The sequence below is a fragment of the Choloepus didactylus genome, chromosome 19 (assembly GCF_015220235.1).
Source record: "Choloepus didactylus isolate mChoDid1 chromosome 19, mChoDid1.pri, whole genome shotgun sequence".
NCBI lineage: Eukaryota > Metazoa > Chordata > Mammalia > Pilosa > Megalonychidae > Choloepus > Choloepus didactylus.
In genome coordinates this window covers 20,363,296-20,390,180 of record NC_051325.1, presented here as the reverse complement: position 1 = coordinate 20,390,180, position 26,885 = coordinate 20,363,296, and the positions used below count along the sequence as shown (strand labels likewise).

The 26,885-nt window shown below is 36.9% G+C and overlaps 1 protein-coding gene across 7 annotated transcripts in view; it reads left to right on the top strand.

Moving 5' to 3' along the window:
- The window catches only part of NDUFAF5 (NADH:ubiquinone oxidoreductase complex assembly factor 5), a 53,626-nt gene that overhangs the window by 1,325 nt on the left and 25,416 nt on the right, over positions 1 to 26,885 (top strand). For 4 of the 7 annotated variants that reach the window (XR_005213163.1, XR_005213164.1, XM_037812096.1 and 1 more), the window contains exons 2-6: positions 1,314 to 1,354; positions 10,703 to 10,766; positions 20,851 to 20,898; positions 22,311 to 22,414; positions 24,867 to 24,906. Coding sequence is in view for 2 of the 7 variants with exons in the window: in XM_037812096.1 (XP_037668024.1) it covers positions 1,314 to 1,354; positions 10,703 to 10,766; positions 20,851 to 20,898; positions 22,311 to 22,414; positions 24,867 to 24,906 (297 nt within the window). In the remaining 5 variants the exon portion in view is untranslated. Of the gene's footprint in view, positions 1 to 1,313; positions 1,355 to 1,649; positions 1,667 to 10,671; positions 10,767 to 20,850; positions 20,899 to 22,310; positions 22,415 to 24,866; positions 24,907 to 26,885 lie in introns of those variants that run through there. The other 3 variants (XM_037812098.1, XM_037812100.1, XM_037812099.1) reach the window with 3 other exon arrangements.

The following is a 26,885-nucleotide window of genomic DNA, read 5'->3' as shown; positions in this document are numbered from 1 at the left end:
AGCTCAGGCCTCAGTAAATGTTTCTTCAGGGATAGAGCAAAATTGAAGTCAAATATAATGAACTTTTTCAAGTGAACGCAACATTTATTAAGCTCCTATTTTGGCCAGAACTCTGTGCAGGCACTGGCCTGATCAGATGATTGGTAGTGTCTATTCTCATGGAGCCTTAGAATTTAGAAGCAGCAAATAGACAACTGCATGGAAATTAGTAACGTTTATTATAGAAATAGAAAGTCTGCTATCAAGGAGTTTTCCGTATCCCATTCGTAAGGCAGGGTACACATCCTGTACTGATCCTGCCAGTTGCTGGTTCCCTCCTTAAGGACTCCTGATGGAAAGATATGCATTCCCAACCCGTTTTCCTCCAGAAAAAGCACCTGTCTACCACTTAAGCCTCACTAATGTCCACAACTAGAATTAAATGAGATAATGTGGGAGCTCTTTTTATAATAAACAAAGGTATTCATGTTAGAAATGACATACAAAATGGACTTCTCTGGAAAATGACTTCTGTTGTACCTACCCACCCATCCCCTCCCCCCTCAAAAAAAAAATCAGCAGATACACATGCTCTGAACTTTCAAGCCCTAATAGAAACGCTGGTATGTTATGAGGGCATGAATGGAATGTGTGGAATAGTAGGCTCCTACATCTTTATTCCTGCCAGATAAAGCTAGCTCAGCTAAAGGAAAAACCTACCTTATGACCTCTTTTTTTAAATTGGGATGGGATGGAGGGAGTGGTGCAATTGATTCAGATTTGACTGACTTTTTCTGATTTGCAAATGTGGCTTGGAAAAGTTGTTTACTTATTTTGGAGTTACACAAAATTTGTTAGTAATCATCAAATAAAACCATTTTTATTAAGTGACTGCTTACACATTGATCTGGTATAAACCTCAGCTAACCAAATAGTTTTTTCACTTTCATGTACCTCACACTAGTATTTGTGGATGATAATGTGCCTGTTGTGCTCCTGTTGCTTTTCGTCTCTGAGATGTTATATGAAATGAATTGTAAAGGTAAAAATTGTGCATGTGTTTTAAGAATATTTAGTTTTGATTTCATTAAATTGGCTTCTGAAGTAATTTGCATCAATTTGTTTCCTGGGCTATTTTAATTTATTCATATTCCTATTCAGAATTTGAAAAGAAACTTGCTGTGGTGAAATAGACAAAGGGATAAAAGGAAGTACTTCTCAATGTACTGAAATATAAGTAACTTGTGGATTGTTACACACTGTAAAGAGTGTTACTTCTCTGTTAAATCTGCTCATTTTAACTTGTGTTCATCATTGCCTCTTTAAACCTTTAGGTTGGAAGTCGGGTTGCAGACCGTGTATATGACATAGCCAGGTAAGTGATGGTTATCTTAATAAAGTACAATCAACTTTCAACTGGATACTTGAGAGATTAAATGTTGAGAGTTTTATACCTGGAATGGCAGAATCAGGAGGAATTTATTAGCAGGAATAATTACTGTCTAGGTCTCTCCTTGTTTCTCATTTTGGGGAGAACAAATGTTCTCTTCATTGTTACCTAATAAAAGAATGAATGCCAGCACAACTTGTAGCTTCTCTCCAAGCCTGAATGACTGATCCTTTGATTTGGCCAAAAGCCAGTAACAGAAGGATCACTTCAAAGATGGAGACAGAGAATTGACTACAGGTGAATTTTTAAGATTTAATGAACATAGCTTTAAACATTTAACTAAAATTAACTGAAATTTCCATCTAAGTGAAGAAAAAAAATCTACCTAGAAATGTTCTCCAATTAAGTTATATGAGACTTTGGCCATTTTATCTTAAATATTTTTTATGGTAACGGGTTCAATGACAATTATGTAGAGGCACATTTGAGAAAAGAACACTTTCATCAAGTATTATTGATTCATTGCCCTATGTTAGTCATAGTTCGTTGCTCTGCGTTAGGCACAGTGAAAGCTTTATGTGGCAGAATGTAGTAGAACCGCAGTCAAAATAATAACTTTGCAATAGGATTGCTCTGTGATGTTAGCAAATAATTTGTTTTGTGATCTTCTTCTTAAAAGACCATCTGCTAAGTTAGGCTAAGATAGAGTGAATTCATTACTTTTGTCCACAATAAAAGGAATTTTGTAAAATCATGGACTTGTTATAAATTGTATTTTAGATACATTCTTGCTACTCTTTGGAAGAATTATTTTTGTAAGGTTAAAAAAAAAAGGTTTCAGTGTTTCAAATAATCAACCCTGTTTCATTAGTCTCATTAGTTCTGTTATTTTAAAGATCTGAAAAATAACTAATTCCTAGTATTGTATTCATTATGCCTGGATTATAGTCCATTTGTAATTAAATAAATGAATCAATAAATGTTGCAAATCTGTTTGGATTTTACAATCTTTTTATTTCATACTACTGAGCAAAACAGATCTACGGCAAGGCCTGTGATTATGGCTAAAAACATTTCTTAAACTAACAACTCTTTGGAATTAAATTATTAAAAATACTAGTTTAAAATGAATAAAAAAAATACTAGTACAAAGTCCTTGCACTAATGTCCTACTCTTAGAAAGAATATTTTACATTTATATCATCAACACTGATGTTTTGCTGATTTTTAAAACCTAACTCCACAGTTGCCTTATTTCTGGGATCAGACGCTCACTATTTTTGTTATAATCAGTATTAATGCTGTTACAATCAGTGATAATAATAACTAATAACTAACTTTTGTTGAACATTTTACCATGCTAAATGCTTGACATGCACTATTTTGTATAATTCTTTCACCAATCCTGAGGGAGGCAGTAACCTTTCCATTTTATAGATAGGGAAACTGAGATCCAGGAAGGTTAATCACTTGTCTGTGGTCACAGAGCCAGTAAATTGCAGGCCCAGAATTCTAACTCATGTCTTTCTGACTCCAAATCCTCTCTACTTAACAACCGCACCACCCTGTCTGTGTTCATAGTCAAGAAAGCATTGGGTAATAAATGGTTAAGTCTCACCAGTGGTTCTCCAGCTATGTTCTACTGGTCTATATATATATTTTTTTTTAATCATTATTTTATTGAGATATATTCACATACCACGCAGTCATACAAAACAAATTGTACTTTCGATTGTTTACAGTACCATTACATAGTTGTACATTCATCACCTAAATCAATCCCTGACACCTTCATTAGCACACACACAAAAATAACAAGAATAATAATTAGAGTGAAAAAGAGCAATTGAAGTAAAAAAGAACACTGGGTACCTTTGTCTGTTTGTTTCCTTCCCCTACTTTTCTACACATCCATCCATAAACTAGACAAAGTGGAGTTTGGTCCTTATGGCTTTCCCAATCCCACTGTCACCCCTCACAAGCTACATTTTTATACAACTGTCTTCGAGATTCATGGGTTCTGGGTTGTAGTTTAATAGTTTCAGGTATCCACCACCAGCTACCCCAATTCTTTAGAACCTAAAAAAGGTTGTCTAAAGTGTGCGTAAGAGTGCCCACCAGAGTGATCTCTCGGCTGGTTTTGGAATCTCTCTGCCACTGAAGCTTATTTCATTTCCTTTCACATCCCCCTTTTGGTCAAGAAGATGTTCTCCATCCCACGATGCCGGGTCTACATTCCTCCCCGGGAGTCATATTCCACGTTGCCAGGGAGATTCACTTCCCTGGGTGTCTGATCCCACGTAGGGGGGAGGGCAGTGATTTCACCTTTCAAGTTGGCTTAGCCAGAGAGAGAGGGCCACATCTGAGCAACAAAGAGGCATTCAGGAGGAGACTCTTAGGCACAAATACAGGGAGGCCTAGCCTCTCCTTTGCAGCAACCGTCTTCCCAAGGGTAAAACTTATGGTAGAGGGCTCAACCCATCAAACCACCAGTCCCCTATGTCTGTGGTCATGTTAGCAACCATGGAGGTGGGGTAGGCGAATACCCCTGCATTCTCCACAGGCTCCTCAAGGGAGCACTACATCTTTTTTTTTTTTTTCCTTGTTTGTCTTTTTTCTTTTCTTTTTTTTTTTTTTAACTTTCCCTTCTTTTTTCAAATCAACTGTATGAAAAAAAAGTTAAAAAGAAAACAAACATACAATAAAAGAACATTTCAAAGAGACCATAACAAGGGAGTAAGAAAAAGACAACTAACCTAAGATAACTGCTTAACTTCCAACATGTTCCTACTTTACCCCAAGAAAGTTACATAATATAGCAACATTTCAGTGAACTTGTTCCTACTACATCCATCAGAAATTAACAGACCATAGTCATTTCTGGGCATCCCCAGAACTTTAAATAGCTTATCTGTTCTTCTTGGATTATTGTTCCCCCTTCCTTAATTGCTCTCTACTGCTAGTTCCCCTACATTCTACATTATAAACCATTTGTTTTACATTTTTCAAAGTTCACATTAGTGGTAGCATATAATATTTCTCTTTTTGTGCCTGGCTTATTTCGCTCAGCATTATGTCTTCAAGGTTCATCCATGTTGTCATATGTTTCACCAGATCGTTCCTTCTTACTGCCGCGTAGTATTCCATCGTGTGTATATACCACATTTTATTTATCCACTCATCTGTTGAAGGACATTTGGGTTGTTTCCATCTCTTGGCAATTGTGAATAATGCTGCTATGAATATTGGCGTGCAGATATCTGTTCGTGTCACTGCTTTCCGATCTTCCGGGTATATACCGAGAAGTGCAATCGCTGGATCGAATGGTAGCTCTATATCTAGTTTTCTAAGGAACTGCCAGACTGACTTCCAGAGTGGCTGAACCATTATACAGTCCCACCAACAATGAATAAGAGTTCCAATTTCTCCACATCCCCTCCAGCATTTGTAGTTTCCTGTTTGTTTAATGGCAGCCATTCTAACTGGTGTTAGATGGTATCTCATTGTGGTCTTAATTTGCATCTCTCTAATAGCTAGTGAAGCTGAACATTTTTTCATGTGTTTCTTGGCCATTTGTATTCCTCTTCAGAGAACTGTCTTTTCATATCTTTTGCCCATTTTATAATTGGGCTGTCTGTACTATTGTCATTGAGTTGTAGGATTTCTTTGTATATGCAAGATATCAGGCTTTTGTCAGATACATGGTTTCCAAAAATTTTTTCCCATTGAGTTGGCTGCCTCTTTACCTTTTTGAGAAATTCCTTTGAGGTGCAGAAACTTCTAAGCTTGAGGAGTTCCCATTTATCTATTTTCTCTTTTGTTGCTTGTGCTTTGGGTGTAAAGTCTAGGAAGTGGCCGCCTAATACAAGGTCTTGAAGATGTTTTCCTACATTATCTTCTAGGAGTTTAATGGTACTTTCTTTTATATTGAGATCTTTGGTCCATTTTGAGTTAATTTTTGTGTAGGGGGTGAGGTAGGGGTCCTCTTTCATTCTTTTGTATATGGATATCCAACTCTCCCAGCCCCATTTGTTGAAAAGACCATTATGGCTCAGTTCGGTGACTTTGGGGGCCTTATCAAAGATCAGTCGGCCATAGATCTGAGGGTCTATCTCTGAGTTCTCAATTCGATTCCATTGATCTATATGTCTATCTTTGTGCCAGTACCATGCTGTTTTGGCAACTGTGGCTTTATAATAAGCTTCAAAGTCAGGGAGTGTAAGTCCTCCCACTTCGTTTTTCTTTTTTAGAGTGTCTTTAGCAATTCGAGGCATCTTCCCTTTCCAAATAAATTTGATAACTAGCTTTTCCAAGTCTGCAAAGTAGGTTGTTGGAATTTTGATTGGGATTGCATTGAATCTGTAGATGAGTTTGGGTAGAATTGACATCTTAATGACATTTAGCCTTCCTATCCATGAACATGGAATATTTTTCCATCTTTTAAGGTCCCCTTCTATTTCTTTTAGTAGAGTTATGTAGTTTTCTTTGTATAGGTCTTTTACATCTTTGGTTAAGTTTATTCCTAGGTACTTGATTTTTTTAGTTGCTATTGAAAATGGTATCTTTTTCTTGAGTGTCTCTTCAGTTTGTTCATTTCTAGCATATAGAAACATTACTGACTTATGTGCATTAATCTTGTATCCCGCTACTTTGCTAAATTTGTTTATTAGCTCTAGTAGGTGTATCGTTGATTTCTCAGGGTTTTCTAGATATAAGATCATATCATCTGCAAACAATGACAGTTTTACTTCTTCTTTTCCAATTTGGATGCCTTTTATTTCTTTGTCTTGCCGGATTGCCCTGGCTAGCACTTCCAGCACAATGTTGAATAACAGTGGTGACAGCGGGCATCCTTGTCTTGTTCCTGATCTTAGAGGGAAGGCTTTCAGTCTCTCACCATTGAGTACTATGCTGGCTGTGGGTTTTTCATATATGCTCTTTATCATGTTGAGGAAGTTTCCTTCAATTCCTACCTTTTGAAGTGTTTTTATCAAAAACGGATGTTGGATTTTGTCAAATGCTTTTTCAGCATCTATTGAGATGATCAATTGATTTTTCCCTTTTGAGTTTTTAATGTGTTGTAATACATTGATTGTTTTTCTTATGTTGAACCATCCTTGCATGCCTGGAATGAACCCCACTTGGTCATGGTGTATGATTTTTTTAATGTGTCTTTGGATTCGATTTGCAAGTATTTTGTTGAGGATTTTTGCATCTATATTCATTAGGGAGATTGGCCGGTAGTTTTCCTTTTTTGTAGCATCTTTGCCTGGTTTTGGTATTAGATTGATGTTAGCTTCATAAAATGAGTTAGGTAGTGTTCCATTTTTTTCAATGTTTTGAAAGAGTTTGAGTAAGATTGGTGTCAGTTCTTTCTGGAAAGTTTGGTAGAATTCCCCTGTGAAGCCATCTGGCCCTGGGCATTTATTTGTGGGAAGATTTTTGATGACTGATTGGATCTCTTTGCTTGTGATGGGTTGGTTGAGGTCTTCTATTTCTTCTCTGGTCAGTCTAGGTTGTTCATATGTTTCCAGGAAATTGTCCATTTCTTCTACATTATCCAGTTTGTTGCCATACAGTTGTTCATAATATCCTCTTATAATTTTTTTAATTTCTTCAGGATCTGCAGTTATGTCACCTTTTTCATTCATTATTTTGTTTATATGGGTCTTCTCTCTTTTTGATTTTGTCAGTCTAGCTAGGGGCTTGTCAATCTTGTTGATCTTCTCAAAGAACCAACTTTTGGTGATATTTATCCTCTCTATTGTTTTTTTGTTCTCTATGTCATTTATTTCTGCTTTAATCCTTGTTATTTCTTTTCTTGTACTTGGTTTAGGATTGGTTTGCTGTTCATTTTCTAGCTTCTTCAGTTGATCCATTAGTTCTTTGATTTTGGCTCTTTCTTCCTTTTTAATATATGCGTTTAGTGCTATAAATTTCCCCCTTAGCACTGCTTTTGCTGCATCCCATAGGTTTTGGTATGTTGTGTTCTCATTTTCATTCGTCTCTATATATTTAGCAATTTCTCTTGCTATTTCTTCTTTAACCCACTGATTGTTTAGGAGTGTGTTGTTTAACTTCCAGGTATTTGTGAATTTTCTAAGTCTCTGATGGTTATTGACTTCTAATTGTATTCCATTGTGGTCAGAGAATGTGCTTTGAATAATTTCAATCTTTTTAAATTTATTGAGGCTTGTTTTATGTCCCAGCATATGATCTATTCTGGAGAAAGTTCCGTGAGCACTAGAAAAGTATGTGTATCCTGGTGATTTGGGATGTAATGTCCTGTAGATGTCTGTTAAATCTAATTCATTTATCAGATTGTTTAGGTTTTCAATTTCCTTATTGGTCTTCTGTCTGGTTGATCTATCTATAGGAGAGAGTGATGTGTTGAAGTCTCCCACTATTATTGTGGAAACATCAATTGCTTCCTTTAGTTTTGCCAGTGTTTCTCTCATGTATTTTGTGGCACCTTGATTGGGTGCATAGACATTTACGATTGTTATTTCTTCTTGCTGAATTGCCCCTTTTATTAGTATGTAGTGGCCTTCTTTGTCTCTCAAAACATCCCTGCATTTGAAGTCTATTTTATCTGAGATTAATATTGCTACACCTGCTTTCTTTTGGCTATAGCTTGCATGAAATATTTTTTTCCATCCTTTCACTTTCAGTTTCTTTGTGTCCCTGTGTCTAAGATGAGTCTCTTGTATGCAACATATTGATGGTTCATTTTTTTTGATCCATTCTGCGAATCTATATCTTTTAATTGGGGAGTTTAATCCATTTACATTCAACGTTAAAACCGTGAAGGCATTTCTTGAATCGGCCATCTTATCCTTTGGATTATGTTTGCCATATTTTTCCCTCTCTCTATTAATATCCTTTATTGTACCCATACCGAATCTCTTTAGTACTGAACCTTTCTCCAAGTCTCTCTGTCCTGTCTTTGTTTCTCTGTCTGTAGGGCTCCCTTTAGTATCTCCAGTAGGGCAGGTCTCTTGTTAGCAAATTCTCTCAGCATTTCTTTGTCTGTGAAAAATTTAAGCTCTCCCTCAAATTTGAAGGAGAGCTTTGCTGGATAAAGTATTCTTGGCTGGAAATTCCTCTCACTCAGAATTTTAAATATATCGTGCCACTGCCTTCTTGCCTCCATGGTGGCTGCTGAGTAGTCACTACTTAGTCTTATGCTGTTTCCTTTGTATGTGGTGAATTGCTTTTCTCTTGCTGCTTTCAGAACTTGCTCCTTCTCTTCTATGTTTGACAGTGTGATCAGTATATGTCTCGGAGTGGGTTTTTTTTGGATTTATTCTATTTGGAGTTCGCTGAGCATTTATGATTTGTGTATTTATGTTGTTTAGAAGATTTGGGAAGTTTTCCCCAACAATTTCTTTGAATACTCTTCCTAGACCTTTACCCTTTTCTTCCCCTTCTGGGACACCAATGAGTCTTATATTCGGACGTTTCATATTGTCTATCATATCCCTGAGGTCCATTTCGAGTTTTTCAATTTTTTTCCCCATTCTTTCTTTTATGCTTTCATTTTCCATTCTGTCATCTTCCAGGTCACTGATTCGTTGTTCAACTTCCTCTAGTCTTGTACTATGAGTGTCCAGAATCTTTTTAATTTGGTCAACAGTTTCTTTAATTTCCATAAGATCATCCATTTTTTTATTTAGTCTTGCAATGTCTTCTTTATGCTCTTCTAGGGTCTTCTTGATTTCCTTCATATCCCGTACTATGGTCTCATTGTTCATCTTTAGTTCTTTGAGTAGCTGCTCTAGGTGCTGTGTCTCTTCTGGTCTTTTGATTTGGGTGCTTGGGCTTGGGTTATCCATATCGTCTGGTTTTTTCATATGCTTTATAATTTTCTGTTGTTTTTGGCCTCGTGGCATTTGCTGAACTTGATAGGGTTCTTTTAGGGTTTGTAGACCTATTGAAGTCCTTATCTCTAATTTATCAGATCTACAGCTTTGTGGAGTACACTTTCTCTAACTAACCAGCAGGTGGCGTCCACGAGCCACCTGTTCTCCACAGGCCAGATCTCCCCTGCTTAGCCTTTTTGGTGAGTGGGGGAGTGAGTCTTGTGGGGCCCAATTGGTGTACCAAGCTTGCGTGTGTAGTTGGTGTTGCCCGCCCTGTATGTGGGGCGTGTTTCTGGGCAGTCGGGGAGGGGGGGTGGCCCTAACAATCAAATCTCCCTGATGATCCTAGAGTTTTAAAGCTGCTGCAATAGTCTAATCCTTCAGTTCAGTCCTGCCACAGTTTGTCTCTGCCACTGACCCACAAGTCTTTGGTATTGGCGTATGGCTCCTGAGACTTGCAAGTGGGCCCCTCTTCCAGGCCGTGCACCCCGGGTCCTCTGTTGAGGGATGACTGTGCTATGTCACAGGTGAGTGCCGTCCCCCCAGGGCAGTTCTGGGCTGCTGGGCTGTGTAGGGAGGCTCCCAGTCTGCTCAAATGATGGCTGAATGGGGCTTTGTTAATTCACACTGCTCCACCTTCCCAGCTCTGGGACATTCAGCTGAGGTTGCAGCTGGTCTATATTTTTGATGCAGATTTTCAACAGATAGTCAAAGGGACTCTTTATTCCAGTTTTTTGGCAAAATGTTATTGGTGGATAAAAGTTTAAGTTTTCGTAAACCTATAGCCTACAATTAGATATCTGTACAGATTTGATATGACATAGTATATTTAAAGGAGACAGCATAGCATAGAGAATAAGAGTTCTGGTTCAGGATTCAAACTGATTCAATTTCAGTTCCAACTCTGCTACTTACTAGTTGAGTGACCTTGAGTTGACTTACTTAAGTCTGAGCACTTAGCATAGTGCTTTGGACCTGGTAATTTTTCAGTAAAAGTTAGCTATTATTTGGGGTTCTTTTTAGCTTAAAATATTAATAGTTAATGATGTTTCACAAAGAACTTGATGATTTCTAAGCAGTTTGCTGTTCCAGCGTATTTGAGAAATAGGGATAATTACTAAGTCCCTGATAATATGCTGATTATTTTCATGTTAATTTCCTATATTTTCTTTCATTCTTTATCTGGAGGTATTATCAAATTAAAATGCCTCCATTAAAGCTGTTCTTTGACTCTGCATCATAGAGCAATCTTATGGAAACCTGTTCTTTACAAGATCCTGTGAATGGCTAGACGAGACAAACTTGCTCTATACGTTAATACTTTCTGTAAGACTTGTAAGGTGAGGCAGATGGATGATCTAACTTTCTGAAAGTTGCTTCACTAAAATGTTTTTAATTAAGAAAAATTAGTTCTTAATTATTTTATTAATTGTGTTACAGATAAAGCATAACGTCTGAGTCTATTTTTTAGAGATTTCCCCCTTGCTTTGGACGTCGGTTGTGGAAGAGGCTATATAGCACAACATTTGAATAAGGTATACTTATTTGATGATATAATTTTACATGGAGAACTGAAATTGGCCAATTTTAAAGAAAGACCTTCTTAATTCAGTACATATCCCATTTAGATTTTGATTATATCAGACTGGTTAACTTTTTTTAAGTGGTAGAAACACTGGTTGTTTTTGTCTCCTCTTAAGTATTTTTTCCTTAAAGTGTTTTTTTTTCTTTGAAGCCATTATATATAGTGTTCAGAATAGTCAGGTTCTTAAAAACCTATGTATGATAAATTTCTCTTTATTCCCACTTTGTTTAAATATTTTGATAACTCAAAATAAAATTCAGATTGACATTAATATGAAAAATGTGATTAAGTTAATTTTTTTAGCTAGGAAAGTATTTCATCAGTTGGTTAGAAATCTTTCTTCTTGATAAATATAAGTATACTTTATTAATACACTTAAACAGTTTTATGTTGCACTTTCTAATTCAGAACATGAGATTCATTTATTGTTTTAGCCTCTTGTATATAGGACACTGTGCTGGACATGAAGTTAAAGTAGGATTTTTTAAAATAATATCTCCTTAGATAAAAGCATATACGTAGGCCAGGGTGGGAGATTGAGGTGCCACAAATATTGCTATTGATATTGGTAAATGCTACAGAGATGGTACAGTTGTTGAAGTGCAAAAAGAGTTAAGGGAAAGGAAAAATCATCAAAGGTTCAGGCAGTCAGCATTTCTCAGAGGTTACAATGTGACCTGAGATTTGAAAAATTTGGATTGTTGATTCATGGAGGCCTTGGAAGTGAACGTATGGGAGGAGGAAAGGCACAGACATAGAATGCTATAGGGTGTATGATATAGTAACATTTAAGGGAGATTAATCTGGGGATGGAATGCAAGAAGGATTGAAAAAGGGAGAGGATGTTAATGGTTGAAAGGGCATGAGAGATAAAGGCCTGCTACCACCCATGTGGAGACCAAGATTTAAAGGAAAGGATGTAGGACAGAGACTTAGTAGAAGCAATAGAACTTGATGACTGATTTGATATGGTGGGCAAGACAAATCCATTCTTCCAGTTGTTCAGGCCAAAAAACTTATGTCTTCCCCTTCCGTATCTAACCCATCAGCAAATCTTGTTTATATTTCAAAAGTACATCCATAACTCTACTACTTACCACCTTTACCATTATTGTGCTTGTCTAAGCTACCATCACCTGTTGCGTAGATTACTGTAATAGCTTCCTTATTGGTCTCCCTGCTTCTACCCTTGCCCTTGTCAGTTTGTTCTCCCAGCAATCAAAGTAATCCTTTTTTTTTTTTAATTTGGTAACGTACATACAATGTAAAATTTCTCATTTTAATCGCTTTCCATTATACAATTCAGTGGAATTAATTTTAGTCACCGTGTTGCACAACCATCACCACCATCCAAGTACCAAAATGTTTTCATCACCCCAAACAAACAAACTCTATACCTACCTGATCATTAAGTCCCCATTTCCCTCCCCCAGCCTCCCACCTCTGATAACCTCTAATCGACTTTGTCTTATGAATTTGCATCTTCTAGGCATTTCATATAAGTGACATCATGTACTATTTATCCTTTTGTGTCTGGCTTACTTCACTCAGTATATTGTCTTCAAGGTTCATCCATGTTGCAGCATCTATCGGAACTTCATTCATTTTATTAATTCATATTCATGCAAATAATATTCCATTACATGGATAAACCACATTTTGTTTATCCATTCATCTATTGTTGGATTCTTGGGTTACTTCCACCTTTTGGCGATTGTGAATAATGCTGCTATGAATATTGGCATACAAATACCTTTCAGGGCTATGCTTTCAATTATTTTGGATGGAAGTGGGATTGCCAAGTCATATGGTTATTCTATACTTAACTTTCTGAGGACTTGCCAAACTGTTTTCCACAGCAGATGCACTATTTTACATTCCCATTAGCAAGATATGAGGGCTCCTATTTTTCCTTATCCTCACCAACACTTGTTTTTTTCCATCTTTTTAAAGTAATAGCCATCCTAGTGGGTATAAAGAGATATCTCATTGAATTTTTTTAATTCAATTTTATTGAGATATATTCACAAACTATACAATCATCTACAGTGTACAGTGTACAATCAGTTCTTCACAGTACCATTATATAGTTATGTATTCATCACTACCATCCAAGTACCAAAACGTAAAAAAGAACACCCAAAACATCCCATACCCCCCATCCATCCCTATTATTCATTTACTTTTTGTCCTCATTTTTCTACTGATCTGCACATAAACTGGATAAACGGAATGTGAACCACAAGGTTTTCACAAACACATGGTCACACAATGTAAGCTATATAGTTATACAATCTTCTTCAAGAATCAAGGCTACTGGGTTACAGTTCAACAGTTTCAGGTATTTCCTTCTAGCTATTCCAATATACTAAAAAGGAAAAAGGGATATCTAAATAATGCAAAAGATAAACCTCCAGAATGACCTCTCAACTATATTTGAAATCTCTCAGCCACTGAAACTTTATTTTGTTTCATTTCTCTTCCCCCTTTTGGTCCAAGAAGGCTTTTTAAGCCCACCATCCCAGGGCCGAGCTTCTCTCTGTGAGTCATGTCCCATGTTGCCAGGGAGACTTATACCCCTGGGAGTCATGTCCCACTTATGGGAGAGGGCAGTGAGTTTACCTGCAGGGTTGACTTAGAGAGGCCACATCTGAGCAACAAAAGAGGTTCTTTGGGTAACTCTTATGCATAATTATAAGTAGGCTTAGTCTCTCCTTTGTAGTAACAAATTTCATAAGGGCAAGCCCCAAGATCAAGGGCTTGGCCTTCTAAATTGGTAGTTCCCAGTGCTTGTGAGAGTATCAGTAGTTCCCCAGGAGGGGAAGTTTAATATTTCCACATTTTCCCCAGTCGCTCAAGGGGGCTTTACTAATACACTTTTATTCTCTGCCCAGATTACTCTGGGATGTATCAGGGCTTCAGACTAACCTGTACAAACAAACCAGATTTCACTCCCTACTCAAAGTTCCATGTAATTATGTTGTTTGAATAAACTGACCATAGAAGTTAAATTATATAGTGTGCTACAAAAAAATACAGATTTTACACCTAATAAACATCTCTTCCTTTGGTCTCACATAGAAGTTGAAGTTTTAAAGCACCATCAATATCATCTTTTACCCTGTAGTCTGATTTACCTTAGTCCTAATCAAGTCCATTTCATTCATATCTCTAATTGAAGTCTGATCTCTTTTTCAGACTCTTTAACATTTGCCGTATGGGGTAATGCTGACATTCATAGCTGCGGGACTCTGGCTTTGAGCCTCAGGTGTCACACAGATACCCAAAGTTGCAGAGACTGACCAGGTTATACACAAAGAGCTCAGCATCTCAGAATTTAGAAATAGCCATTACAAATAAAATAGATGTAACTGCTGTTAAGAGCTTACAATCTAGGAACCTTTACCATAAGCCTTCCCCTGATAACCTAATATCTCAGACTTAATTCTTAGAGTTTGCACGTTATAGTTAGTCCATATTAGTGAGGCATTATAATGTTTGTCTTTTCATTTCTGGTTTATTTCACTCAACACGCTGTCCTCAATGTCCACTCACCTACTTGCATACCTCACAACTTCATTCCTTCTTGTAGTAGCTTAATATTCCATTGCATGTATACACCACAGTTCACCATTCCATTCATCAGTCAGTGTACCCGTAGGCCAGCATCCACTGCAAATCATGAATACTGCCACCATAAACCCCCTTGTGCAAATGTCCATCCGTGTCCCTCTTTTCAGTTCTTTCAAGTAAATACCCAATGACAGGGTTGCAGGACCATATGGCAACCCCATGGTTAGCTTCCTGTGGAATCACCCCATGGTTAGCTTCCTGTGGGCTGCACCGTTCTATTTCCCCACCAATAGTGATTAAGTACATCCCTCTCTCCACATTTTCTCCAGCATTTATATCCCTCTGTTTATTTTTAGATGGTTTTATTCACACACCATATATTCCCTCCTATGTAAGCAATCAGGGGTTCCCTGTATAATCACATAGTTATGCATTCACCATGACTGTTGGTATAAGGACATTTCAGTTTCTTCCAGAAAGAGGAAGAGGTGAAAAAAAAAAAAAAAAATGGCGACTAAAAAGCAACAAAAGAAAAAAATAAAATATAATAAAAAGGTCAGACAACAACACCAATGCCAAAAATCCCATACCTCTCCCTTATATCCCCCTCTAAAGACATTTAGCTTTAGTATATTGCCTTTGGTACAATTAATGGAAGCATATTACAATGTTGCTATTAACTGTAGACTCAGTTTGCATTGATTGTATTTTTTCCCCAATACTATCCCATTTTCAATACCTTGCAGAGATGACATCCATTTGTTCTCCCTCATGTAAAAACATTCTTATATTTGCACATTTAATCATGATCATTGACCACTGTAGGTTTCACTAAGTTATACTCTCCCAGTCTTTATCTTCTGTCTTTCTTTCTGGTGTCCTACATGCCCCTAACCTTCCTCTTTCAACCGTACTCAAAGTCATCTTTGTTCAGTGTACTTAAAATATTGTGCTACTATCATGCAGTATTGTGCTATCCATTTCTGGATCTTTACAATCAATCCTGTTGTACATTCTGTACTCCTTCAGCATCAAATGCCTGATCTTTACCCTCTTTCTATCTTCTGGTATCTCCATTTCTACACTCTTCTCCAAACCTCTTTCTCCTGTCTTTTCCTGTCTGTCTGTAGCACTCCCTTTAGAATTTCTTGTAGAGGAGGTCTCCCGTTCATGAACTCTCTCAGTGTCTGTTTATCTGTAAATATTTTAAACTCTCCCTCATTTTTGAAGGACTGTTTTGCTGGATATGGGATTCTTGATTGGCAGTTTTTCTCTTTCACTATCTTGAATATATCATACCACTGCCTTCTCACCTCCATGTTTTCTACTGAGAAATCTGCACTTGCTGTTAATTGCGTTTCTCTTGTATGTGATGGATTGCTTTCCTTTGCTGCTTTCGGAATTCTCTGTCTTTTACATTTGATGATATGATTAGTAGGTGTCTTGGAGTAGGTCTATTTGGATCAGTTCTGTTTGGAGTACACTATGCTTCTTGGACCTGTAATTTCGTGTCTTTCTTAACAGTTGGGAAAATTACATTGATTATTTCCTCTGTTATTCTTTCCCTTCTCTTCTCCTTCTGGGACATGTATTATTCATGTGTTTCATGTTGTCATTCAGTTTCCTGTGCCCCTGCTGATATTTTTCCATTCTTTTCCCTATCTGTTCTTTTGTGTGTAGGATTTCAGATGTCCTGTCCCCTAGTTCAGTAATCTTTTTTCTGCCTCCCAGTGTGCTAGTTTGGATGTATTATGTCCCCCAAAACACCATGTTCTTTGATGCAGTCTAATGGGAGCAGACACATTAATGTTGATTAGGTTGGAATCCTTTGATTGAGTGTTTCCATGGAGATGTGACTCAGTCAACTGTGGTTCAGACCTTTGATTGAATAATTTCCATGGAGGCTTACCCCACCCATTCAGGGTGAGTCTTAATTGAATCACTGGAGTCCTATAAAAGTGTTCACAGACAGAAGGAGGTGCTGTAGCCAAGAGGAGACACTTTGAAGAGCACACAAGAGCTGAGAGTGGAGCTGGAACACAATCTTGGATCAGCAGATGCCAGCCACGTGCCTTCCCAACTAACAGAGGTTTTCCAGATGCCATTGACCTTCCTTCGGTGAAGGTATACTTGTGTTGATGCCTTCATTTGGACATTTTCATGGACTTCAGATTGTAACTTTGTAATCAAATAAACCCCCTTTATAAAAGCCAATCCATTTATGGTATTTTGCATAATGGCAGCATTAGCAAACCAGAACACCAAGTCTGCTGTTGTGTGTCTCCATTGTGTTTTTCATTTCTTCTATTGTGCCTTTCATTCCTGTAAGTTCTACCATTTGTTTTTTCAAGTTCACAAATTATTCCTGATGGTGATCCACTGTTTTCTTTATATCCTTCATCTCTTTTGTCATTTTTTCTTTCAACTCATTGAGTTGATTTAGATTTGTTTAAACATCTTTAATTAGTTGTTTCAACTCTTGAATCTCAGTTGAGGTGTTAGCTTGTTCCTTTGACTGGGCTATATCTTTGTGTTTCCTGGTGTGGCTCGTTATGTTTTGCTGTCTAGGCATCTGATTTTCTTGATTAGTTTATTCTGGAGGTTGTTTTCTCTCTTTTGCCTTGGGTTTTCTTGTTGGTTTTCTTTAATCTCTATATTTCTTTGTTTCTTTCACTGGCCAGTTGTCAGATTGGCTCTGCCCCCCAGTCTTCCCCCCAAATCAGACATCCACTGTGGCCTACCACAGGGGTAGGAGGTAGGTACTGGGCACCCCAGCAAGTTCACTGTGTGTGATGATACAGATCTTCTGGCTTCCAGTGGTGCTCTGTTTTCCATCAGTCAACAAGACCTGGGTTTGTTTTAGATCCCTGCTTTGACAGTTGGGTTGTCCATATTTTCACCCAAAACTGGGCAAGGTTTCTGTGTATGGTGTGTAGACCAGCTCCTGTGGTCCTAATAAAGGGTCTGGAGCATCTTTTAAAAAGTGCTGGACTGTCCAGCAGATGGTGCTATTCAGTAACTTAATCGTCCTCAGAGGCTGCTTTGCCTCCAAGCACAGGCTGTGTCTACACAGTTGAGCTGAAACTGCGAGATTGCAGTGCCCTCACTTTGCCGACCAAAATCTGGGTCGATGTGGGGCTACCCCCATAGCAGTATACTTGCTAGCTGACCCATCACTCCAGCCATCGCCAAGGCAAGGAAATGGCCACTGGCTGCTGCTTCCTTCAAGAGTGTGTGGGGGAAGGGTTTTCAGACCCAGGGCTAGAAATGCAGTCTCTGTCCACATTTTCTCAGTCTCTTTGTCCCTCACTGGCCTGGGCCTTGAAATATCCTCCCCTGTCTCCCAGGTCTTCAAACAGTGGGGATATGTCTCTGTGAGAGATTTTAAAATCTGTGTCCCTGGTGGGAAGGATCCCGTCTGCTGATTCTGTGCCTTTCCCTCACTGAGCCCAAGTGACGGGGAGGCGAGAGGACCAACTGGTCTGAAGATTCCTACCTGATACTTCTTCTCTTTCTTCAATTCGGCATCTCCAGGGTCCTTCTCCAGTCTATATCCTCCTCCAGAGTTTCAAACAATTCAGAATTTTCCTTTTTTTCATTGAATCTCTGGAGAGTTTTCAGTAGCTGTTTATGTTGCCATGTTGTTGACATCCTTTCATTGGGTTTTGATTTGTATTTCCCTATGGCTAATGATGTTGAGCATCTTTTCAGCATCTTATTGGCCATTTGTATGTCTTTTTTGGAGAAAGTATATTAAAGTCAAAATAATCCTTCTTAAACATAAGTCAAATCATTATCAGCCTTCTACTTAAAACCTGGTGCTTCTCGTCTCACTCTGTAATGTGTAGGCCCTATGTGATTTGGCTCTTCATCAGGTCTCTGACCTTATTTCAAAACCTCTCTGTCTACTTTTCAGCAGTCCTGGCCTCCTTGCTGTCTCTTGAACAGGCCAGGACTTTGCATTGCACTTGCCTTTCTCTATGCCCTTCCCCAAGACATATCTGTGTAGTATACTTCTTCACCATTCATAGGTCTTTGTTTAAATGATCCCTCATCAAAGGTTCTTTCCCTGACTGCACCATGAAATAGTGCTCCACTCTCCGCTGGCTACTTGCTTAATTTTTCTCCCTAGCACTTATTAGCACCTGAGGTATGTTTGTTTATTTGTTGCCTGTCTCACTGAAATATAAGCTCCATGGACTATGTAATGGGCATAAAGTGAAGATTTTTAAAATGAATATTGTGTGAATAAATACAAGATAACTTTGAGGTTATGCGTGTCATGAGTAACTGTAAAAAGTCAGGGGATGAGGATAGGGCAGGGAGGAAGGATGATTCTTTTTCAATATGTTGAGACTGAGGTGATAGTGGGATATATTAGTGTTGATATCTGGCAGGGGTTGGAAATGTGGACCTGGAACGTGGGTGTGGTAGTTAAGAGTACTGACTTGAAGTTAGACAACAGGAATTCAAAATCCAGCTCTGCCACTTGCTGTCCATGTAACATTGGACCATTTACCCAACCTCTCCAGACCTCAGTTTCTATAAAATATGAGCAGTAGTACTTATCTGAAAGGGGTTTTGTGAGGATTAAATGAGACCAAGTATATTTGGCTACATGGAGGCTATTGTTGGCCTTTGTATAGAGGTGACAACTGAAGCCATAAGAATTGGGAACATCTCTGTGGTGAGAATGTAGAAAGGAGTCTGCAGTTGGAGTGAGTGGATGAGGAGGAGCCAACAATTTGCCAGGAATAGTAATTTGGAAAGTGTCCTAATAAGGTATCTTTTGATTGTAAGAAGTAGAAATCCACTGAAACTAGTTTAAACCCAGAGACATTTATTACATAGAGGCTCTTATGTAACTTAATGATCCAGAAGTAAGGCCAGGTTTCACAAGGTTGGGGACTTTAAAACATCAGTACCAAGCCCCTCTTGTTCACATGCTTTCTGGAATTATATGGATGTTGCATGGTTGCCCACATTTTTTTTTTTTTTTTTTTTTTTTTTTGCCTTCTCAGACTATCCCTAGTGTTCATCAATGCATCTGGTTCCAAAATGAGTACCTGACACCCAAAGCTGGAGCCAGCTCCTACCAGTTCAAGAGAACTGATTGTTAATATCTTTTCCCTACTCTTTATTCAGTGACATCATGTTGATATCTTGAAACCAGCCATGATGGGGGTATTTACACTATGGAAATTGGCAAATGCTACGTAACAGCCCCTCACCATGAGCCAGTTTTAAAGCTTTACCAGCACACCACTGCTCCTGACTGCATGTCTCTAAGTCTCTTGTATCAAATTTTCCAGTGTGAGACAAGAACAAATAGTTTGATTAGACTCATTCTTCACCCTCACAGTGGTATGCTGGAGCTAGCTAGCTCATGAGAGCCAATGGTGCACATATCTTTTCAACTCTGCATTCAGCAGTGGTGAAATCTGCCATGGTGAGACTAGTTACACCATGGAAGTCAGCATACCCTATGACTTAGGGCACATTTTTTTGGAGAGCCTTTTGTTACACATTTACCTGCACTCCCTCAGGCTGGTAGGTTATGTGGTAGGGTGCCCTTTCCAAGGTATGGGCAAGGAAGTAAGAAGGAGGTGTAGGTAAGGAAGAAAGGGTCTTCTCTACTAGAGTTAGGGAACCAGAGTAGAAAGTACTAAAGTTTTTAGGAGACCATCAACAGTTCTGTGTGTCATAGGAGTCAAGTGAAGTGGGACTAAGAGCAGTGAGAGAAGACTGTTGTAGTTGGTGGTGATTAGGCAATAGTCATCTTTATAAACAGTTTTAATAAAGCAGTGAAAGGGGTAATAGACTTGCAGAGAGAGACATTAGTGAGAAGTAAGGATGTGAATCACAAAACTAGAAGGTAGTTAGAGGTGAGGAGGTTTTTCAAGATTGGGAGACTTATGCCTGTTTTAAGTTGAGAGAAAGTGATAGAGAAGACAGAGATTGAAGATGATAGAGATGGTGCTTGAGAGAGCAGTATCTTGGAGAAGAGAGGTTAGGAGAACATGGTGGAAAGTGTTAACCAAGGAGAAAATAGCACATTTTCTTTTCCTCTTGGAAGGAAGAGAGGATAGGTGAAGCAGAGAGAATATTAAAGCACTTAAGGTCCCCGAGTATCTGTGTTTGTTAATTCTTTCTTCCTTCTATGTAAATTCTTTGAATGAACAACTAAAAGGTAAAAAACCATTCTAGGTTCTTCATGGCACAAAGAGTGAGAAAACTAGCTCTCCGCATATTATGCCATGGGAATTTTAACAAATAAGCCCTAACCTAGTTGAGTAAATTAGTGAACCATACTAATGTTATACACTCAAATACCCCTACAAAGCTAAATGTGAATCCATAACATCTTTTTCTCCTTTAGCAATTTCAATAATTGTTTTCTTTATTACTGTTTCATTTTGTGTACATGTATCATCTGAACAGATTTAATTATTCTGTTGCAGGAAACTGTGAGAAAGTTTTTCCAAGCAGACATTGCAGAAAATGCTTTGGTAGGTAGGTTTTGTAACACTGTTGGTTTGTGATCTGCTGGTCTTATTTTCAGTTCTTTATTTTTATTTTCTTCAAAATAAAAATGGTTCTATTTTTTTTTTTCTGATTATGAATATAACACACACAAAGAAAACTTAAACAATACAGGAAATACATAGGAGAAAGGAAAGATCATCCCTAGTCCCATCACTCAGGCAACCATTGGTAACATTTTGTTCTCCACCTTTGCAGATATATAGCTAATAGCCTCAGTGCACTATTTTATATGAATAGTTATTATGCTAACTTGCCATGTTTTTCATGCAATGTCATTTCTATGTGAATGAATAATGTGTGTTTACATGTATATAGATACCCACACATCACGCATATACACATACCATTTTTTTAAGTGGCTATAAAGTATTCCAATATATGAATATTCCATGGTTTATTTAGCCAAATTTCTTTTAAAAGGGCAGTTTTATTTATAGTTTCTTAATAATCAATGCTGTGATGAACATTCTTATGTAAAGCAACTTTGTGTATTTGATTTTTCTTCTTGGAAGTAAATTCCTAGTAGTGGAACTTATGAATTCAGTGATGTTTGTTTTTAAGTTTTGAAATACATCTCCAGACTGCCCTTAGAAAGACTGAACAGTGGTATTATATGAAAGTGCTTATTTCTCCTTTTCTTTGGCAACAGTTGGTGTTGTCTTTCTTTTTTTGTCTTTGTCAATCTGATAGGCAGAAAGTAGAATCTCATTGTTATTATTTACATTTCTTTGATTACTGGTACAGCCAAACAGCTGTTGATGTCTCTTGGCTATTGGTATTTCTTAATTTGTGAATTTTGTAAATAATTTTGTGACTCACCTGCAATTTGTCCTTAATCTGTTTTAACCTCGGCATGTTATTATTCTAGGTGATTTGTAAGAGTTTATTTTTTACGGATATTTATCCTTTATTACATATGTTGTAAATAGTTTCCTAATTTTTATTTTCATTGCTTGTTGCTTTTTAGAAGTTTTAGTTAGTTTATCAACAAATGTAACAATTTTTTCCTCTAAGTTTATGGTTTTTGAGTCATACTTAGGCTTTCTCGCCTAAGAGTATAAAAATACTCATCCGTATTTTTATCTAGTACTTTTATGGTTTTGGTTATTTCACTGAAAGTTTCAGTCTTCTGGTATATAAAATCAGTATCCTAATGATGTTTTTCCAACCAGCTATCCAGGTTTTCTGACTGGTCTTAAATGTCATTTAGCAAATATTTTTGAGTCCTTCTGTTGTCACCTTATTTTTTTATTTTTTATTTTTTGGAAGAAGTGTGAACTGTCAAATGAGTATAACATTACTTCAGTGTAACAATGATTGCATTAGTAATTGAGAGTCTATATCAATGTGTTTTGAACTTTTCTTTTATCATTAGAAAAACACCTTAGAAACGGAAATTCCTACTGTCAGTGTTTTAGCTGATGAAGAGTTCCTTCCCTTCAAAGAAAATACATTTGACCTGGTAGTTAGCAGTTTAAGGTTGGTATTCCATTTGTACTTTTAAAAAATGTTATAAATATAGAATTACCATATAACGTGGCAATTCTACTACTACGTATATATACCAAAGAATTGAAAGCAGGGAATCAGATACTTGTACACCAGTGTTCATGTTCATAGGAGCCTTGTTCACAGTAGCCAAAAGGTGGACACAGCCCATAGGTGCATTGACAGATTAATGGATAAACAAAATGCAGTATATGCATACAATGGAATATGTTTTGTTCATGTAAAGGAATAAAGTTCTGATATATGCTACAACATGGATGGGTATGAAAATAATGCGAAGTAAAATAAGCCAGACACAAAGGACAAATATTGTATAATTCCATTTATATGAAATATCTAGAATTAGCCAATTCATTGGGACAGAAAGTAGATTAGAGGTTACCAGGGGCTTGGCAGAGGGGGTATGGGAAATTATTGCTTAATGGGTGAAGACTTTCTGTTTTGGGTGATGAAAAAGTTTTAGTAAAGGAAGGTGATGATGGTAGGACAACATTATAAAAGTAATACCACTGAACTATACACTTTGAAATGGTCAGAATGGCACATTTTACATTATAAATGTGAATGTAATTTAAAAAAGAAAACTTTATAGATAATTTGTTCTCTAAAGGTTTAATATTACAAGGTAAAGAAAATAATGCAGTAAATTCTTAATAATTAAAATCACAAACCAATTACCTTGATTTATAAACTGTAAGATTTTCTGGTAAAGAGTTATGGATTATAGGCTCCCTAATGGAGATAATATGATATACTAATTCAACTTTTTGTTTTTGTTTTTTCAATTTTTGTCAATTTTTAAAGCTTTTTTTTTGTGATAGAAGAAGGGTTTTCATCTCTAATGTTAACTGTTAACCTAGAATAGATATTTTTGGGGACCAGAGTTTAAAAGAGTACCTGGCTTCCCAATCCAAATTTTAAGTACTGTTATCATAAACTCATCCTAGCAAATAAGGGAAAGCTAGTGTTCCCTTCAATGTTGATTCTTCTACATAGAAATGTAATGTTTAAGACTACTTTTCCTTTATGCTTTCTAACATGTTCCTCCACTTTTATCCCACAAACATGTATTACAAATATTTACTGAATAGATTATAATATATAAGGCACTGTGCTAGTGAATGCTTTGATGGAATACAAAATGAATTCGAACAGGGATCCTGCCATCAAAGAAATTCAAAGTCTAATACAGAAAATATAATATCCTATGTGAGATCTTATTTTTTCCATCTTATTATATAGTCAGATAGATTCTCGTTCAAAGGTTCAACATGCCCTCCATGTCCAGAACGACCCTTTTGATAGCTGTTTTAGGTGACCAACTGTCCCAGATCGCCAAGGATTTTACTGGTTTTCAGATCTGGAAGTCTTATATCCTGGGAGGCCCTTCAGTTCCAGACAAACCAGGAAAGTTGGTCACCCTTTCCTTAAAGAGTTTTTAATTTCTTCACTCCCCAATGGGAGCCTTGATCTAAGGAAAGAGCACTAGGCAGGGGTCCAGAACCTGAGTTTTAGCTTTAACTCATCTGCTTAGTTTTTGCAAGTAACTAATTCTACTGGTTTCAGTTTACTGATCGAGCTTATAATATGGCCTCCCTAGTTTTTAAAGGATCTAATAATTGTGTGAAGCTTTATAAAAGTTAAATATGAGCTTAACATAGAACGGTTTGAAATAGTTGAATTCTGACCTGGCACCCAGCATAAAAGGATGCCAACTCTGGCCGGAAAGTGCAACTATATTCTACTGAGATTGAAAATGGTCTGATTCTTGTCACGTAGGACCAAGCACTGGGAAAGGGTAAATAAGACCAAAAGACAAAGTAAACGGCTCCTTAAATTAATATTTTGTTCTCAGTTATTGAGCTAAATATGATGAAACTTTAGTTTAAGTATATAGAGCTCATTTTTTCATAATCTTCAATTAAATTGAGGTATTATCAGAAAACTCACTGAGTTAAGTTTCGATGAATAATACTATTTTCCTTGGAAAAATTTTAGGTCCATTGAAGAATTTTTTTTTTCTAGGAACATAACACTATAAATCCCTAGTTTAATGTTTGATTTAATTGATGAGCTTCTTTGAACATGATATCAGGTGCTTATTTTTACTACAGTCTTCTAATAAGGTCTCAGAATAGTATTGTTTAGATGAGATACTTGAGTAGGAATGACGGAATTACTTTAACTTTATTCAGTGTTGAAAATTAGACAGTTATCATATCAGGTATTTTACTTAAGCATAGTGATATACTGACATGGGAATTTTCTAGTGTTTTCACCCAGAGATATTTATTATTTTAAAACTTTAATGAAAACATTCAGTGAATTTTGCTATGTGATTTCAGACTTCAAAAGTTAACACCTTTCTGTGGTTTATCATTATACAAACAAACTAAAATAAATATGTATTTTTATATTTTAGCTTGCACTGGGTGAATGACCTTCCTGGAGCACTTGAACAGGTCAGAAAACCTATGTTGATTCCAATATCCTGTATTATTTTATTTATTATTAGAAATTATTATTAGGGATGTATGAGTGTTTCAGTTTTCACCAATTATTTGCTTATAGGTCTGACAATTGGATAATAGAGTTAAGTCAAGTATTTATTGTCTGCTGTGGGCCGGGTAAGCACATTGTGTGACTTCCCCCCTTCCCAGGAAATTAAGAAATCTAATTGAGTAGATAATGGCACAGAATAAGTTCATATCATAAGATATTTTCTATGTAGATTCCTTCTCTCCTTTAGTTGCCTGTAAACTTTTTGTGGGTAGTGACCTATTAATTTATATTGCCTCTTCTCTTGGTACCTTATACTTAAAGTAAATGTTTGTTGATTGACATTTATCAGTTAACAGGTGAGGGGTAGGTAAAGTCATTACATTTAGAAGAGGAAAAGAACTCCCTGTGGTGTGGAATGGTCTAGGAAGGCTTCAAGGGGGAGGAATTACTTGAACAGGACTTTAGTTGCTGAATAAGGTTTGGATTGGGAAGGCATTCCAGGAAGACAGAGTTACAGGATAGGTGGGGGGAGGTGCAAGAGTTTCAGGAGCATGAAGAGAAAGAGAAAACCTGTTTGGAGAATTGGTATAGTGCTAGGAGATGAAGAGTGTTGGGACCAGATTTAGGAGGATTGGGTGTCAGATTAAAGAATTTGGAGTTTATTTTGTATGTAATTCAGAGCCATTGGAGAATTCTGAAGAGGAGAGTGACGTGATAAAAAGTTGATAGGGAGGATAATAACTACCATTTCTTAAGCAAGTATTACTTGCCAGTCACTATGCTCTTTTTATATGTATGCTAAATGACCCTTCAAAATATCATTTTGCTGATTAGAAAACTGGTGCCAGGAGAAGTTGCCTAAGTTGAAGGGAAATGAACAATCCTAAAAGGAAGTTAAGAAAATAATTCCATCTACAATAGCATCTAAAAGAATAAAATATCTAGCAATAAATTTAACCAAGGAAGTGAAAGACTTATACACTGAAAACTACAAAACGATGCTGAAAGAAATTAGACTTGAATGAATAGAAACACAACCTGTATTCATGAATTGGAAGATTTAATATTGTTAAGATGTCAGTACTACCCAAAGTGATCTTACAGATGCAATGCAATTCCTATCAAAATTCCAACAGCCTTATTTTGTAGAAATGGTAAAACCCTTAATCAAATTCATGTAAAATTGCAAGGAGCCCTGAATAGCCAAAGCCATCTTTAAAAAGAACAAATTGGAAGACTCACACTTTCTGATTGATTTAAAAACTTACTGCAGAGCTATAGTAGTCAAAGCACTGTGGCATAAGGATAGACAGGTAGATCAATGGAATACAATTGAGATTCCAGAAATAAACCAGGTTGATTTTCAACAAGGATATCAAGTCCATTCAGTGAGGAAAGAACAGCCTGTTCAACAAATGGTGCTGGGAAAACTGAATATATACATGCAAAAGAATGAAGTTGCATCTCTGTCTCACACCATGTACAGAAAAGGATCTCATACCATATACAGAAATAAAATAAAAATGGATCAATGACCTAAACATAAGAGTTAAAACCATGAAACTCTTAGAAGAAAACATACAGGAAAATCTTCATGACCTTATATTTGGCAAGGGGTTCTTAGATATGACAACAGAAGCACAAGCAACAAAAGGAAAAATAAATTGTACTTCATCAAAATTAAAAACTTTCATGCATCAAAGGACATTATATGGAACATGAAAAAAACCTACAGAATTAGAGAAAAGAGTTGCAAATCATATGTCTGATAAAGGTTATTTGTCTGATAAAGAATATATAAAGAACTGCTACAACTTAACAAAAAAAACACTCTAGTTAAAAAGTAGGAAAAGGACTTGAATAGACATTTCTCCAAAGAAGATAAACAAATGACCAATAAGCACATGAAATGATGCTTGACATCATTAGTTGTTAGGGA